Source organism: Staurois parvus, unplaced genomic scaffold (assembly GCF_062004578.1).
Source record: "Staurois parvus isolate SC_StPar_1 unplaced genomic scaffold, SC_StPar_1.0 ptg001445l, whole genome shotgun sequence".
In the NCBI taxonomy this organism is placed as follows: Eukaryota; Metazoa; Chordata; class Amphibia; order Anura; family Ranidae; genus Staurois; species Staurois parvus.
The window spans coordinates 221,139-235,322 of NW_028319241.1; the positions used below are offsets into that span (position 1 = coordinate 221,139).

At 48.1% G+C, this 14,184-nt stretch overlaps 1 protein-coding gene across 1 annotated transcript in view; it reads left to right on the forward strand.

Moving 5' to 3' along the window:
* BABAM2 (BRISC and BRCA1 A complex member 2) overlaps positions 1 to 14,184 on the forward strand; it is a 224,831-nt gene that overhangs the window by 69,780 nt on the left and 140,867 nt on the right. The window contains exon 6 of the mRNA XM_089662229.1: positions 4,414 to 4,488. Coding sequence (XP_089518355.1) covers positions 4,414 to 4,488 — 75 coding nt within the window. The remainder of the gene's footprint in view (positions 1 to 4,413; positions 4,489 to 14,184) is intronic.

A 14,184-nucleotide genomic window follows, 5' to 3' on the forward strand; every position in this document is an offset into this window, starting at 1 on the left:
TGGTGTCAGTGGGAGGAATAGTGCCCCATCATTGGTGTCAGTGGGAGGAATAGTGCCCCATCATTGGTGTCGGTGGGAGGAATAGTGCCCCATCATTGGTGTCAGTGGGAGGAATAGTGCCCCATCATTGGTGTCAGTGGGAGGAATAGTGCCCCATCATTGGTATCAGTGGGAGGAATAGTGTCCCATCATTGGTGTCAGTGGGAGGAATAGTGCCCCATCATTGGTGTCAGTGGGAGGAATAGTGCCCCATCATTGGTATCAGTGGGAGGAATAGTGCCCCATCATTGGTGTCGGTGGGAGGAATAGTGCCCCATCACTGGTGTCAGTGGGAGGAATGATAATGGCAAGCAAAGGGCCACATCTGGCCCCCAGGTGACCACTGTTCTAGGGCCTCTGCTTTAAATCTATATAACGTTTGGGGGGTTCTAGCAGGAAATACGGATGTGGGGGCCGCAGGTCTTCTCACACATTTTATATAACAGGCGGTCTGTAATGCAGATCCGTATACCACCAGGGGATGGCGCTCTCTGAAAGCCCTTTTCTCCAGCTCCGTACCTCGCAGTGGTGAAGGTCAGTTGCCTAACATGAGACTTCAGAGTCCCAGGGAGGAAATGTGAGAATAAATGGCTGAGCGCTGGGCGGGGGAGGAAGTGGCCGGGTTCAGGTCGCTCAGGTCTGCACAAGGATACACTTTCTTCGGGGTTTTCCCCAAAAACACATTTACAGGCAGAAGGAGGATGAAGCTTCCTGGTGGAGGAAACGAGTGACTGTGTGTCTGGCTGCACGTGCTGCACGGCATGCTGGGAGTGATCCTCCAGGGGTGAAAGGTCAATAAATATTGTACGGTTTACCCGCACTCCTACTTAGCCGCGGTTCCCCCCCCCCCCCCCCGTGGATTGTCATGTGTTCTGACCAATCAAATCGCATCCAACGATCGGCAATGAAACCGTTCTAATCAAAGTCGAAGTCGCACCGAAATTTAGTTCCTGAACTCCTTCTGCCGATTTGGGGTTCGAAGTCGCTCAGATGTCAAAACCAGGTAGCCACTCCCCCCCAAAAGGTGCAAAATGTGGCAGCTGAGGGAGGGAGGGAGGAAGCAGATAAGCTGAGCTTTCAATTTTGGGTGGAACTCTGCTTTAACTTGTAATTTAGTGGTCATGCAACGCTGTACCCAAATCAGGTAGCCGCTCCCCCCGCCAAAAGGTGCCAAATGTGACAGCTGAGGGGGGGGGGAGAGGAAGCAGATAAGCTGAGCTTCCACTTTTGGGTGGAACTCTGCTTTAACTTGTAATTGAGTGGTCATGCAACGCTGTACCCAAAACCAGGTAGCCGCTCCCCCCCAAAAGGTGAAAACTGTGACAGCTGAGGGGGGGAGGGAGGAAGCAGATAAGCTGAGCTTCCACTTTTGGGTGGAACTCTGCTTTAACTTGTAATTGAGCGGTCATGCAACTCTGTACCCAAAACCAGGTACCCACTGCCCCCAAAAGGTGCAAAATGTGGCACTGGGGGAAAGCAGATAAGCTGAGCTTTCACATTTGGGTGGAACTCTGCTCTCACTCGTAATTGAGTGGTCATGCGACGCTGTGCCCAAAACCAGGTAGCCGCTCCCCCCCCAAAAGGTGCCAAATGGGACAGCTGAGGGGGGGGGGGAGGAAGCAGATAAGCTGAGCTTCCACCTTTGGGTGAAACTCTGCTTTAACTTGTAATTGAGCGGTCATGCAACACTGTACCTAAAACCAGGTACCCGCTCCCTCCAAAAGGTGCAAAATGTGGCAGCATGGGGGGGGGAGCAGATAAGCTGAGCTTCCACTTTTGGCTTCACTCTCGGTTTCCTACTGCAAATGCGTGAAGCGCGCTCGCCGTGTGAGTGGGCCGCAGTCATCTGGAACCTTGTCTCACCGAAAAGTAGTTCCTGCTCTCCTTTTGCTGATTTGGGGTTCGAAGTCACATAACTTCAAAGTGAGATCCAGTATGGAGCCGGGCCAAGGCCTCCTGCACACTGCTGCTCCTAAACCAACGTTTTTGGGTCTTTTTTGATGAATGCCGAGGTGACCGAACACACACGGGCTTCAGGAGGCGATTAGGAGCAGCAGCGTTTAGCCTCGGTTTGGCGCAGGCACCAGAGCCCATTCATTTGTATGGACTCCCATGCCCCGGGACACAGGAGTCCCTCTCTATCTATCCAGGAACAGTGTGAGTGATGGTGGAGGAGGGGAGCACCACCTCATATCTATCCAGGAACACTGTGAGTGATGGTGGAGGAGGGGTACACCACCCCATATCTATCCAGGAACACTGTGAGTGATGGTGGAGGAGGGGAGCACCACCTCATATCTATCCAGGAACACTGTGAGTGATGGTGGAGGAGGGGCACACCACCTCATATCTATCCAGGAACACTGTGAGTGATGGTGGAGGAGGGGCACACCACCTCATATCTATCCAGGAACACTGTGAGTGATGGTGGAGGAGGGGCACACCACCTCATATCTATCCAGGAACACTGTGAGTGATGGTGGAGGAGGGGAGCACCACCTCATATCTATCCAGGAACACTGTGAGTGATGGTGGAGGAGGGGAGCACCACCTCATATCTATCCAGGAACACTGTGAGTGATGGTGGAGGAGGGGTACACCACCTCATATCTATCCAGGAACACTGTGAGTGATGGTGAAGGAGGGAAGCACCACCACATATCTATCCAGGAACACTGTGAGTGATGGTGGAGGAGGGGTACACCACCCCATATCTATCCAGGAACACTGTGAGTGATGGTGGAGGAGGGGTACACCACCCCATATCTATCCAGGAACACTGTGAGTGATGGTGGAGGAGGGGTGCACCACCCCATATCTATCCAGGAACACTGTGAGTGATGGTGGAGGAGGGGTACACCACCCCATATCTATCCAGGAACACTGTGAGTGATGGTGGAGGAGGGGTACGCCACCTCATATATATCCAGGAACACTGTGAGTGATAGCGGAGGAGGAGGGGTACACCATCTCATACCTGTCCAGGAATACTGTGAATGATGGTGGAGGAGGGGTACACCACCTCATATCTATCCAGGAACACTGTGAGTGATGGTGGAGGAGGGGCACTAGTTTGGAAACAGCAGCCGAGGTCCCCAGTACAGTAGTGATTTCCAGTGCGGGCGGCGTGCCGTTAGAATCAATGCCCCCCCCCCCCCCCCCGCGGGTCAGCATTCCTCTGTGCGGGTGGTGTGGCTCCATGGATTTTTGTGCGGATCCGCAGCGGCACCACCCGCACAGATGTGAGCCGAGCCTTAGAGGCATTCAATGCTCCTCCTAAACGCAGAAGAATCGCATTTCAGGAGAGGAGCTTTTGGGCATTAAAAAAAAAAAATGCCGCAAAACGCAGCTGAACTCATCTAAGCACTTGAGCGTTTGTTTCATTTCCGTGGTCAGAATAAATTAAAATTCTGGCCAATAAAATAATTTTTTATTAAAACGCCCAAACGCAGCTAAACGCCCAAACGCAGCTAAACGCCCAAGCGCAGCTAAACGCCCAAGCGCAGCTTAGACACATTTTTAACGCTGATATTCTTCTGTTAGGAAAAGCAGCATTTCCAATGAATCGAAGCGCACGAGGCCTTAGGCTACATTCACAGCGGCGATCGGTGCGAATTGTCGGCGGGTAGGTGTGGCCTCTGGTCCCGTTCACTATAATGACAGGTCGCAGCAGCCACAGATGTTTCCTACTGTTTGCAGAGCCACCGATTTCCTGCAGCGACCGCCGCTGGACGCATCATTTCCTTTTGGGATTAATAATCAAATGTAACATTGTTTCTGTAAATGTAAAGATTATAACGTGTATGGTGAGTTTGAAGCCCGCCTCTAAGCCCTTTGCTCCTCCCCTTTTGTCCCGTCAGTCTCCCTCATTGCCTCCTGTCCAGGCTGGGCTTTCACGCAGATAGCGGGACTGATGTGATGATGCCCACAACACCTTCTGCACCATTACAAAGTGCAGGGTACCAGGGTGATCCCCCATCACGCTCACAGTATGTCCTCAGTCTTCCACATTGGGGGACGATGGGCATCATTCAGATTGGAAGACTGAGGACATCTTCTGGCAGAGAGGTGGTACTGCAAGGACCAGCTCCAGATTGAAGGTGAGTATTGCAGCCCGAGCTGCTTCTTTTTTTGGTTTTGTTAGTTTTTGCGCTGCCTGGCAACTCTTTTCAATGAAACGAAGGATCCTGGACATGGTATTTAAAACAGGGCGGGAAATGAAGAATATGAGGAAGTACACGGCTATGTGATGGGGAGGGCTGGTAATTATCTGTAATTGTAGTCACCTGTACATTTGTACCGGCAGTCCCTGATCTGTCGGGTGATAATTCCCGGGCTGTTTGTGATTTGTTTTTTTCCTTCCCTGTTCTTTAGACCGGGGAATTCTCCGCCCGCTTCCTCCTCAAGCTGCCGGTGGACTTCAGTAATATTCCTATCTACCTCCTCAAGGTAAACTCCAACCACTGTATTTATTACATTCATTCTGCACCAAAGTGGACCTGTCATATAAAATCTGACTGCATTTTACATACAGCATAGGATATGCAATAGGAATCATCTACAGGTCACTGCTGTGTTCTGGCCCAATGTGACCCAGGAGCCCCTTGTCAGGGTACAGATTTTGACTTTGCTAATACCCCCCCCCCCTCCCCACCGCCATGCACTTCCACTCCGGAATCACTGCTCTTTGAAAGCAGCAAAAGACAACTCCCGCTGGAATAGATAGAGTGCTGATGACCCAGGATCGTGCAGCGGCATGATGTCAGCACTGAGACTCTGCCCCGACATGTTTCATCCAACAGCCTGATTCTGGCCAGGTATATTAAAGTGATACTAAAGGTTCATTTTTTTTTTTTTGTAAAATAACAAACATGTCTATACTTACCTACTGTGTGCAGTGGTTTTGGTGGAGGAGGGGTACACCACCTTATATCCATCCAGGAACACTGTGAATGATGGTGGAGGAGGGGTACACCACCTCATATCCATCCAGGAACACTGTGAGCGATGGTGGAGGAAGGATGAACCAACTTATATCCATCCAGGAACACTGTGAGCGATGGTGGAGGAGGGGTGCACCAACTTATATCCATCCAGGAACACTGTGAATGATGGTGGAGGAGGGGTATACTACCTCATATCCATCCAGGAACACTGAGTGATGGTGGAATAGGTTTACACCACCTCATATCTATCCAGGAACACTGTGAGTGATGGTGGAGGAGGGGTACACTACCTCATATCCATCCAGGAACACTGAGTGATGATGGAGGAGGGGTACACCACCTCATCCAACCAGGAACACTGAATGATGGTGGAGGAGGGGTACACAACCTCATATCTATCCAAGAACACTGTGAGTGATGGTGGAGGAGGGGTACACCACCTCATATCTATCCAGGAACACTGAGTGATGATGGAGGAGGGGTACACCACCTCATATCTATCCAGAAACACTGTGAGTGATGGTGGAGGAGGGGTACACCACCTCATATCTATCCAGGAACACTGTGAGTGATGATGGAGGAGGGGTACACCACCTCATATCCATCCAGAAACACTGAGTGATGGTGGAGGAGGGGTACACAACCTCATATCTATCCAAGAACACTGTGAGTGATGGTGGAGGAGGGGTGCACCACCTCATATCCATCCAGGAACACTGTGAATGATGGTGGAGGAGTGGTACACCACCTCATATCCATCCAGGAGCACTGTGAATGATGGCAGAGGAGGGGTACACCGCCTCATATCTATCCAGAAACACTGTGAGTGATGGTGGAGGAGGGGTACACCACCTCATATCCATCCAGGAACACTGTGAATGATGGCGGAGGAGGGGTGCACCACCTCATATCCATCCAGGAGCACTGTGAATGATGGCAGAGGAGGGGTACACCACCTCATATCTATCCAGAAACACTGTGAGTGATGGTGGAGGAGGGGTACACCATCTCATATATATCCAGAAATACTGTGAGTGATGGTGGAGGAGGGGTACACCACCTCACATCTATCCAGGAACACTGTGAGTGATGGTGGAGGAGGGGTATACTACCTCATATCCATCCAGGAACACTGAGTGATGGTGGAATAGGTTTACACCACCTCATATCCATCCAGGAACACTGAGTGATGATGGAGGAGGGGTACACCACCTCATCCAACCAGGAACACTGAATGATGGTGGAGGAGGGGTACACAACCTCATATCTATCCAAGAACACTGTGAGTGATGGTGGAGGAGGGGTACACCACCTCATATCTATCCAGGAACACTGAGTGATGATGGAGGAGGGGTACACCACCTCATATCTATCCAGAAACACTGTGAGTGATGGTGGAGGAGGGGTACACCACCTCATATCTATCCAGGAACACTGTGAGTGATGATGGAGGAGGGGTACACCACCTCATATCCATCCAGAAACACTGAGTGATGGTGGAGGAGGGGTACACAACCTCATATCTATCCAAGAACACTGTGAGTGATGGTGGAGGAGGGGTGCACCACCTCATATCCATCCAGGAACACTGTGAATGATGGTGGAGGAGGGGTACACCACCTCATATCCATCCAGGAACACTGTGAGTGATGGTGGAGGAGGGGTACACCACCTCATATCTATCCAGGAACACTGTGAGTGATGGCGGAGGAGGGGTACACCACCTCATATCTATCCAGGAACACTGAAGTGTATGCTGTCATTTGTATAAACTGTACGGATATGGACTGTTCACACATAGGGCTTTATTTGAACCAAAATGGAATATCGTGCATAAACCTGTCATAAGAGTACATTACTCGGTGTCTCTATCTCACTTACTGCAGATTGTGAGAAGCTCACAGTGTGCAGTGAAATCAGAGTAAGCCATTTCAGTCCTATAGAGGAGCCGGTACACCTGGGGGCCGGAGGTCAGATTGAAGCACTGTGTAGTCTGCATGGACCTCAGGACTATCTGGCAGGGGTTCCGGGATCACAAGACGAATCCTTTGGCGTGCAAACCAGACAAATGCAAAATCTGCTGCATCACACGACACGTACATTTCCAATTATGGACGATTTCCAGGAAAATGTTCACATTTTGGAGTGTTACAACTTTTTCTTTTTTTTTTGCCTACATCTTTCATTTATTCAGAAAGGATGATAACTTGCCCAGATTCCGGCCAGCATTCTTCTACCTTCAGATTTTCTCACGAACGCGTCTAAAAGAAAATCTCCGGGTTTCAGGACTCTCCTCATTGGGTAAATGGGGGCGGGGGTCGCCGCTGTTGCAGAGCGTTCCTAGTTCAGGGCCTGCCCGGTGTAACATGCTAAATATCACACTGCAGAGCCATGTTTCCATAGTACACGCCAGCATCTGCCATAGATCAGAGCAGATTTGTCCATCCTCGGGTTCTGGGCTGCAGATGACTTTGGTTTGCGGCAGGCTGCCTAATAGTTTTCGTCTAGACATTATGCTAAAGCAGAATGAATTTCCCTCCTTTTATCCGCGGTCTCCTCTCCTGGCAGCACCAGGCCGTCCCTTATCAGCGGTTTGTTGTCTGCTGTACAGAATCCACCCTTGTGTGTCCGTATCTTCTGCTGCACATCCATATACAGCTTACAGGTTGTGGGAAAGGCTCATCTATGGTGCAGCCAAGCCTATGTCTGCCTGGTGATGGCGGATTGCGGTTGAAGATGGAGCAGGCCCATCTGCTCTGGAGAACATATGTCTTCATTAAAATATAATGTCTTCTCTAATGAAGTCAAGATAAGATGAAGGAATGCTTGACTCGTCTTATAAGAAATTTAGGAGACGATTAGGAAATACTCCGGGCAAATGTAGAAAAAATATTTCCATATTCAGGAAATGATGTACGTTGGATAGAGACATAGATATATAGACAGACTATATGGCCAAAAGTATGTGACCTCCCCTCCCATCTCCAAGTGATGGAGTTCAGGTGTCTCGTCATTTCTTCTCATCCAACATCAGTCCTGTCCTTGGAGGTTCATGATTAAAGGACTGACGTAATACTGCTTGGACCTTGAAGAAGGGGACATGCCCTGAAAACTTGTCCTAAAAATTGTATGATAGTGCAAATAAAAAAATTATCACGGACAGTACTCAATTGTTTCTGTCGCAAGTTCACTAATAAGGATACAATCACCTCAAGCAAGAACTCTATGAATAATGATAACGGGTTTATCCCACTCCAAACCGATACACTACATGGCCAGATCCATAAAGACATGGTTTGACCAGTTTTCTGTGTAGGAACTTGACCCTACTGAACACCTTTTCTCCATAAAGACATGATCTGACCAGTTTTCTGGGGAGGAACTTGACCCTACTAAACATCTTTTCTCCATGTATACATGGTTTGACCAGTTTGATGTGGCGGAACATGACCCTACTGAACACCTTTTCTCCATAAAGACATGGTTTGATCAGTTTCCTGTGGTGGAACGGGACCCTACTAAACACCTTTTCTCCATAAAGACATGATTTGACCAGTTTGGTATGGAGGAACTCGACCCTGCTGACCACCTTTTCTCCATGTATACATGGTTTGACCAGTTTGATGTGGCAGAACGTGACCCTACTGAACACCTTTTCTCCATAAAGACATGGTTTGACAAGTTTCCTGTGGTGGAACGTGACCCTACTGAACACCTTTTCTCCATAAAGACATGATTTGACCAGCTTGGTTTGGAGGAACTCGACCCTACTGAACACATTTTCTCTATAAAGACATGATTTGACCAGTTTTCTGTGGAGGAACTTGACCCTACTAAACTCCTTTTCTCCATAAAGACATGATTTGACTAGTTTTCTGGGGAGGAGCTTGACCCTACTAAACATCTTTTCTCCATAAAGACATGGTTTGACCAGTTTGGTATGGAGGAACTTGACCCTGCTGAAAACCTTTTTTTCCATGTATACATGGTTTGACCAGTTTAATGTGGCGGAACGTGACCCTACTGAACACCTTTTCTCCATAAAGACATGGTTTGACCAGTTTCCTGTGGTGGAACATGACCCTACTGAACACCTTTTCTCCATAAAGACATGATTTTGACCAGTTTTCTGGGGAGGAGCTTGACCCTACTAAACATCTTTTCTCCATAAAGACATGGTTTGACCAGTTTGGTATGGAGGAACTCGACCCTGCTGACCACCTTTTCTTCATGTATACATGGTTTGACCAGTTTGATGTGGCGGAACGTGACCCTACTGAACACCTTTTCTCTATAAAGACATGATTTGACAAGTTTGGTGTGGAGGAACTCGACCCTGCTGACCACCTTTTCTCCATGTATACATAGTTTGACCAGTTTGGTGTGACAGAACTCGACCCTACTGAACACCTTTTCTCCATATAGACATGGTTTGACCAGTTTGGTGTGGAGGAACTCGACCCTACTGAACACCTTTTCTCCATATAGACATGGTTTGACCAGTTTTCTGTGGATGAACCTGACCCTACTGAACATCTTTTCTCCATAAAGACATGATTTGACCAGTTTCCTGTGGTGGAACGTGACCCTACTAAACTCCTTTTCTCCATAGAGACATAGTTTGACCAGTTTGGTGTGGAGGAACTTGACACCAAAAAATATTTCTTTTTTCAGGAAATGATGTACATTTGATAGAGACATAGATATATGGACAGACTATATGGCCAAAAGTATGTGACCCCCCCTCCCATCTCCAAATGATGGAGTTCAGGTGTCTCGTCATTTCTTCTCATCCAACATCAGTCTTGACTGAAGTAATACTGCTTGGACCTTGAAGAAGGGGACATACCCCAAAAACTTGTCCTAAAAATTGTATGTTCAAATGAAAAAATTATCACAGACAGTACTCAGTTGTTTCTGTCGCAAGTTCACTAATAAGGATACAATCACCTCAAGCAAGAACTCTGTGAATAATATCGGGTTTATCCCACTCCAAACAGATACACTACATGGCCAGATCCATAAAGACATGGTTTGATCAGTTTCCTGTGGAGGAACTCGACCCTACTGAACACCTTTTCTCCTTAGAGACATGGTTTGACCAGTTTGATGTGGCAGAACACCACCCTAATCAAATCCTTTTCTCCATAAAGACATGGTTTGACCAGTTTGATGTGAAGGAACTCGACCCTACTGACCACCTTTTTTCTATAAAGACATGATTTGACCAGTTTTCTGTGGAGGAACTCGACCCTACTGAACACCTTTTCTCCATATAGACATGGTTTGTCCAGTTTGCTGTGAATGAACTCGACCCTACTGAACACCTTTTCTCTATAAAGACATGATTTGACAAGTTTGGTGTGGAGGAACTCGACCCTGCTGACCACCTTTTCTCCATGTATACATGGTTTGACCAGTTTGGTGTGACAGAACTCGACCCTACTGAACACCTTTTCTCCATATAGACATGGTTTGATCAGTTTGGTGTGGAGGAACTCAACCCTACTGAACACCTTTTCTCCATATAGACATGGTTTGACCAGTTTTCTGTGGATGAACCTGACCCTACTGAACATCTTTTCTCCATAAAGACATGGTTTGACCAGTTTTCTGTGGAGGAACTTGACCCTACTGAACATCTTTTCTCCATAAAGATATGGTTTGACCAGTTTGGTGTGGAGGAACTCGACCCTGCTAACCACCTTTTCTCCATGTATACATGGTTTGACCAGTTTGGTGTGACAGAACTCGACCCTACTGAACACCTTTTCTCCATATAGACATGGTTTGATCAGTTTGGTGTGGAGGAACTCAACCCTACTGAACACCTTTTCTCCATATAGACATGGTTTGACCAGTTTTCTGTGGATGAACCTGACCCTACTGAACATCTTTTCTCCATAAAGACATGATTTGACCAGTTTCCTGTGGTGGAACGTGACCCTACTGAACACCTTTTCTCCATAAAGACATGATTTGACCAGCTTGGTGTGGAGGATCTCGACCCTACTGAACACCTTTTCTCCATAAAGACATGATTTGACCAGTTTTCTGTGGAGGAACTTGACCCTACTGAACACCTTTTCTCTATAAAGACATGATTTGACCAGTTTTCTGGGGAGGAGCTTGACCCTGCTAAATATCTTTTCTCCATAAAGACATGGTTTGACCAGTTTGGTATGGAGGAACTCGACCCTGCTGACCACCTTTTCTTCATGTATACATGGTTTGACGTGGCAGAACGTGACCCTACTGAACACCATTTCTCAAAATAGACAAGGTTTGACCAGTTTGGTGTGGAGGAACTCAACTCTACTGAACACCTTTTCTCCATATAGACATGGTTTGACCAGTTTGGTGTGGAGGAACTCAATCCTACTGAACACCATTTCTCCAGAAAGACATGGTTTGACCAGTTTGGTGTGGAGGAACTCGACCCTACTGAACACCTTTTCTCTGTTAAGGACTGATTTGATAAGTTTGGTGTAGAGGAACTCGACTCTACTGAACACCTTTTTTCTGTAAAGACATGATTTGACCAGCTTGGTGTGGAGGAACTCTACCCTCCTGAACACCCTTTCTCCATAAAGACATGGTTTGGCGTGGAGTAACTTGACCCTCCTGAACAACTTTTCTCCATAAAGACATGGTTTGACCAGTTTGATGTGGGGGAACTCAACCCTACTGAACACCTTTTCTCCATAAAAACATGGTTTGTCCAGTTTGATGTGAAGTAACTGGAGTGTTCTGCACACATTGAGACCTCAACCCTACTGAACACTTTGGAAATGAATTTGAAACTGGCAGCAAACCAGGTCTTTTTTTTTAGCACCCTACTTGGGCCTGATATGTGAGCCATGTCTTCTCATTGAACAATGGTACCTGGCATCACAAGTGGGCAAAAATTCCGACAGACACCTTCTAAAATCTCCCCAGAAGAATGGAGGAATGGTTTCAGCCACAAAAGGGAGGCTATCTTCATGAAGGAAAGGCAGATCCATGTCAATGGCCATTGTTTTAGAATGGGATGTCCAGCAAGTTCTTATAGATGCAATGGTCAGGTGTCCACAAACCTTTGATGTATCTCAATATAGTTATTCTTCATACACTGTAATGTACCAACACACAACTAGGCCATAGTGTTAAGCATCTTAGCTACCAGGGTGTTTTTGCATTTTGCAAAGAAAACGTGAGAGGAACATACAATCTCTATACAGATATTGTCTCTGGTGGTAATTCATTCAAATGAAGGAGAAAAATCACTTATTTACAAAATTTTATAACAGAAACTAAGAAAAAAACATGTTTTTTTTTAAAAACAATTTTCAGTTGTTTTTGGTTTGTTTAGCAAAAAATAAAAAACCCCGAGGTGATTAAATACCACCAAAAGAAAGCTTTATCTGTCTAAAAAAAAATAATAAAAATTTCATATGGGTACAGTGTTGCATGACCGCGCAATTGTCATTCAAAGTGTGACAGCACTGAAAGCTGAAAACTGGCCTGGACAGGAAGGGGGTAGAAGTGTCCGGTAGGCAGGAAGGGGTAGAAGTGTCCGGTAGGTAGGAAGGGGGTAGAAGTGCCCGGTGGGCAGGAAGGGGGTAGAAGTGTCCTGTAGGCAGGAAGGGGGTAGAAGTGTCCTGTAGGCAGGAAGGGGGTAGAAGTGTCCTGTAGGCAGGAAGGGGGTAGAAGTGTCCTGTAGGCAGGAAGGGGGTAGAAGTGTCCTGTAGGCAGGAAGGGGGTAGAAGTGCCCGGTAGGCAGGAAGGGGGTAGAAGTGTCCGGTAGGCAGGAAGGGGGTGACAGTGCCCTGTAGGCAGGAAAGGGGTAGAAGTGCCCAATAGGCAGGAAGGGGGTAGAAGTGCCCGGTGGGCAGGAAGGGGGTAGAAGTGCCCGGTGGGCAGGAAGGGGGTAGAAGTGCCCAGTAGGGAGGAAGGGGGTAGAAGTGCCCGGTGGGCAGGAAGGGGGTAGAAGTGCCCGGTAGGCAGGAAGGGGGTAGAAGTGCCCGGTAGGCAGCAAGGGGGTAGAAGTGCCCGGTAGGCAGGAAGGGGGTAGAAGTGTCCGGTAGGGAGGAAGGGGGTAGAAGTGCCCGGTAGGCAGGAAGGGGGTAGAAGTGCCCGGTAGGCAGGAAGGGGGTAGAAGCTCCCTGTAGGCAGGAAGGGGGTAGAAGTGCCCGGTAGGCAGGAAGGGGGTAGAAGTGCCCTGTAGGCAGGAAGGGGGTAGAAGTGCCCTGTAGGCAGGAAGGGGGTAGAAGTGTCCGGTAGGCAGGAAGGGGGTAGAAGTGGCCGGTAGGCAGGAAGGGGGTAGAAGTGTCCGGTAGGCAGGAAGGGGATAGAAGTGTCCAGTAGGCAGGAAGGGGGTAGAAGTGTCCGGTAGGCAGGAAGGGGATAGAAGTGTCCAGTAGGCAGGAAGGGGGTAGAAGTACCCGGTAGGCAGGAAGGGGGTAGAAGTGTCCGGTAGGCAGGAAGGGGATAGAAGTGTCCGGTAGGCAGGAAGGGGATAGAAGTGTCCAGTAGGCAGGAAGGGGGTAGAAGTGTCCGGTAGGCAGGAAGGGGATAGAAGTGTCCGGTAGGCAGGAAGGGGATAGAAGTGTCCAGTAGGCAGGAAGGGGATAGAAGTGTCCAGTAGGCAGGAAGGGGGTAGAAGTGCCCTGTAGGCAGGAAGGGGGTAGAAGTGTCCGGTAGGCAGGAAGGGGATAGAAGTGTCCAGTAGGCAGGAAGGGGGTAGAAGTGTCCGGTAGGCAGGAAGGGGATAGAAGTGTCCAGTAGGCGAGGGGTTAAACAGGTTTTTATCTCCTGATATGAGATTACTAGATGTCATAAACACGTTTCATTCCATAAACAAATTTTTATCTTGCTCTCAGCAGAATATCTTGTGACTTTGTTCTTTTGACCTGGAGAAATGACACATTAGTCACCTCTCATGCCCCTGGCATTGGGGCAACAATGCTTTATTGTAAAAATTACCCAAGAAACAAAGGGTCCAAGAGCAACACATTTCATAGGCATTACAACAGAGTAGGAGAAGCCTTTACCACACCAAGAAAAACATGTTCCATCACAAAGCAGGAGGACCTTTTACCACACTAAGGGAATACCTTCCATCACAAAACAGGAGGGGTCCGAAACACACCAAGGGAAGATGTTCCATTACAAAACAGGAGGAGCCTTTGCCACACTAATGGAGGATGTTACATCACAA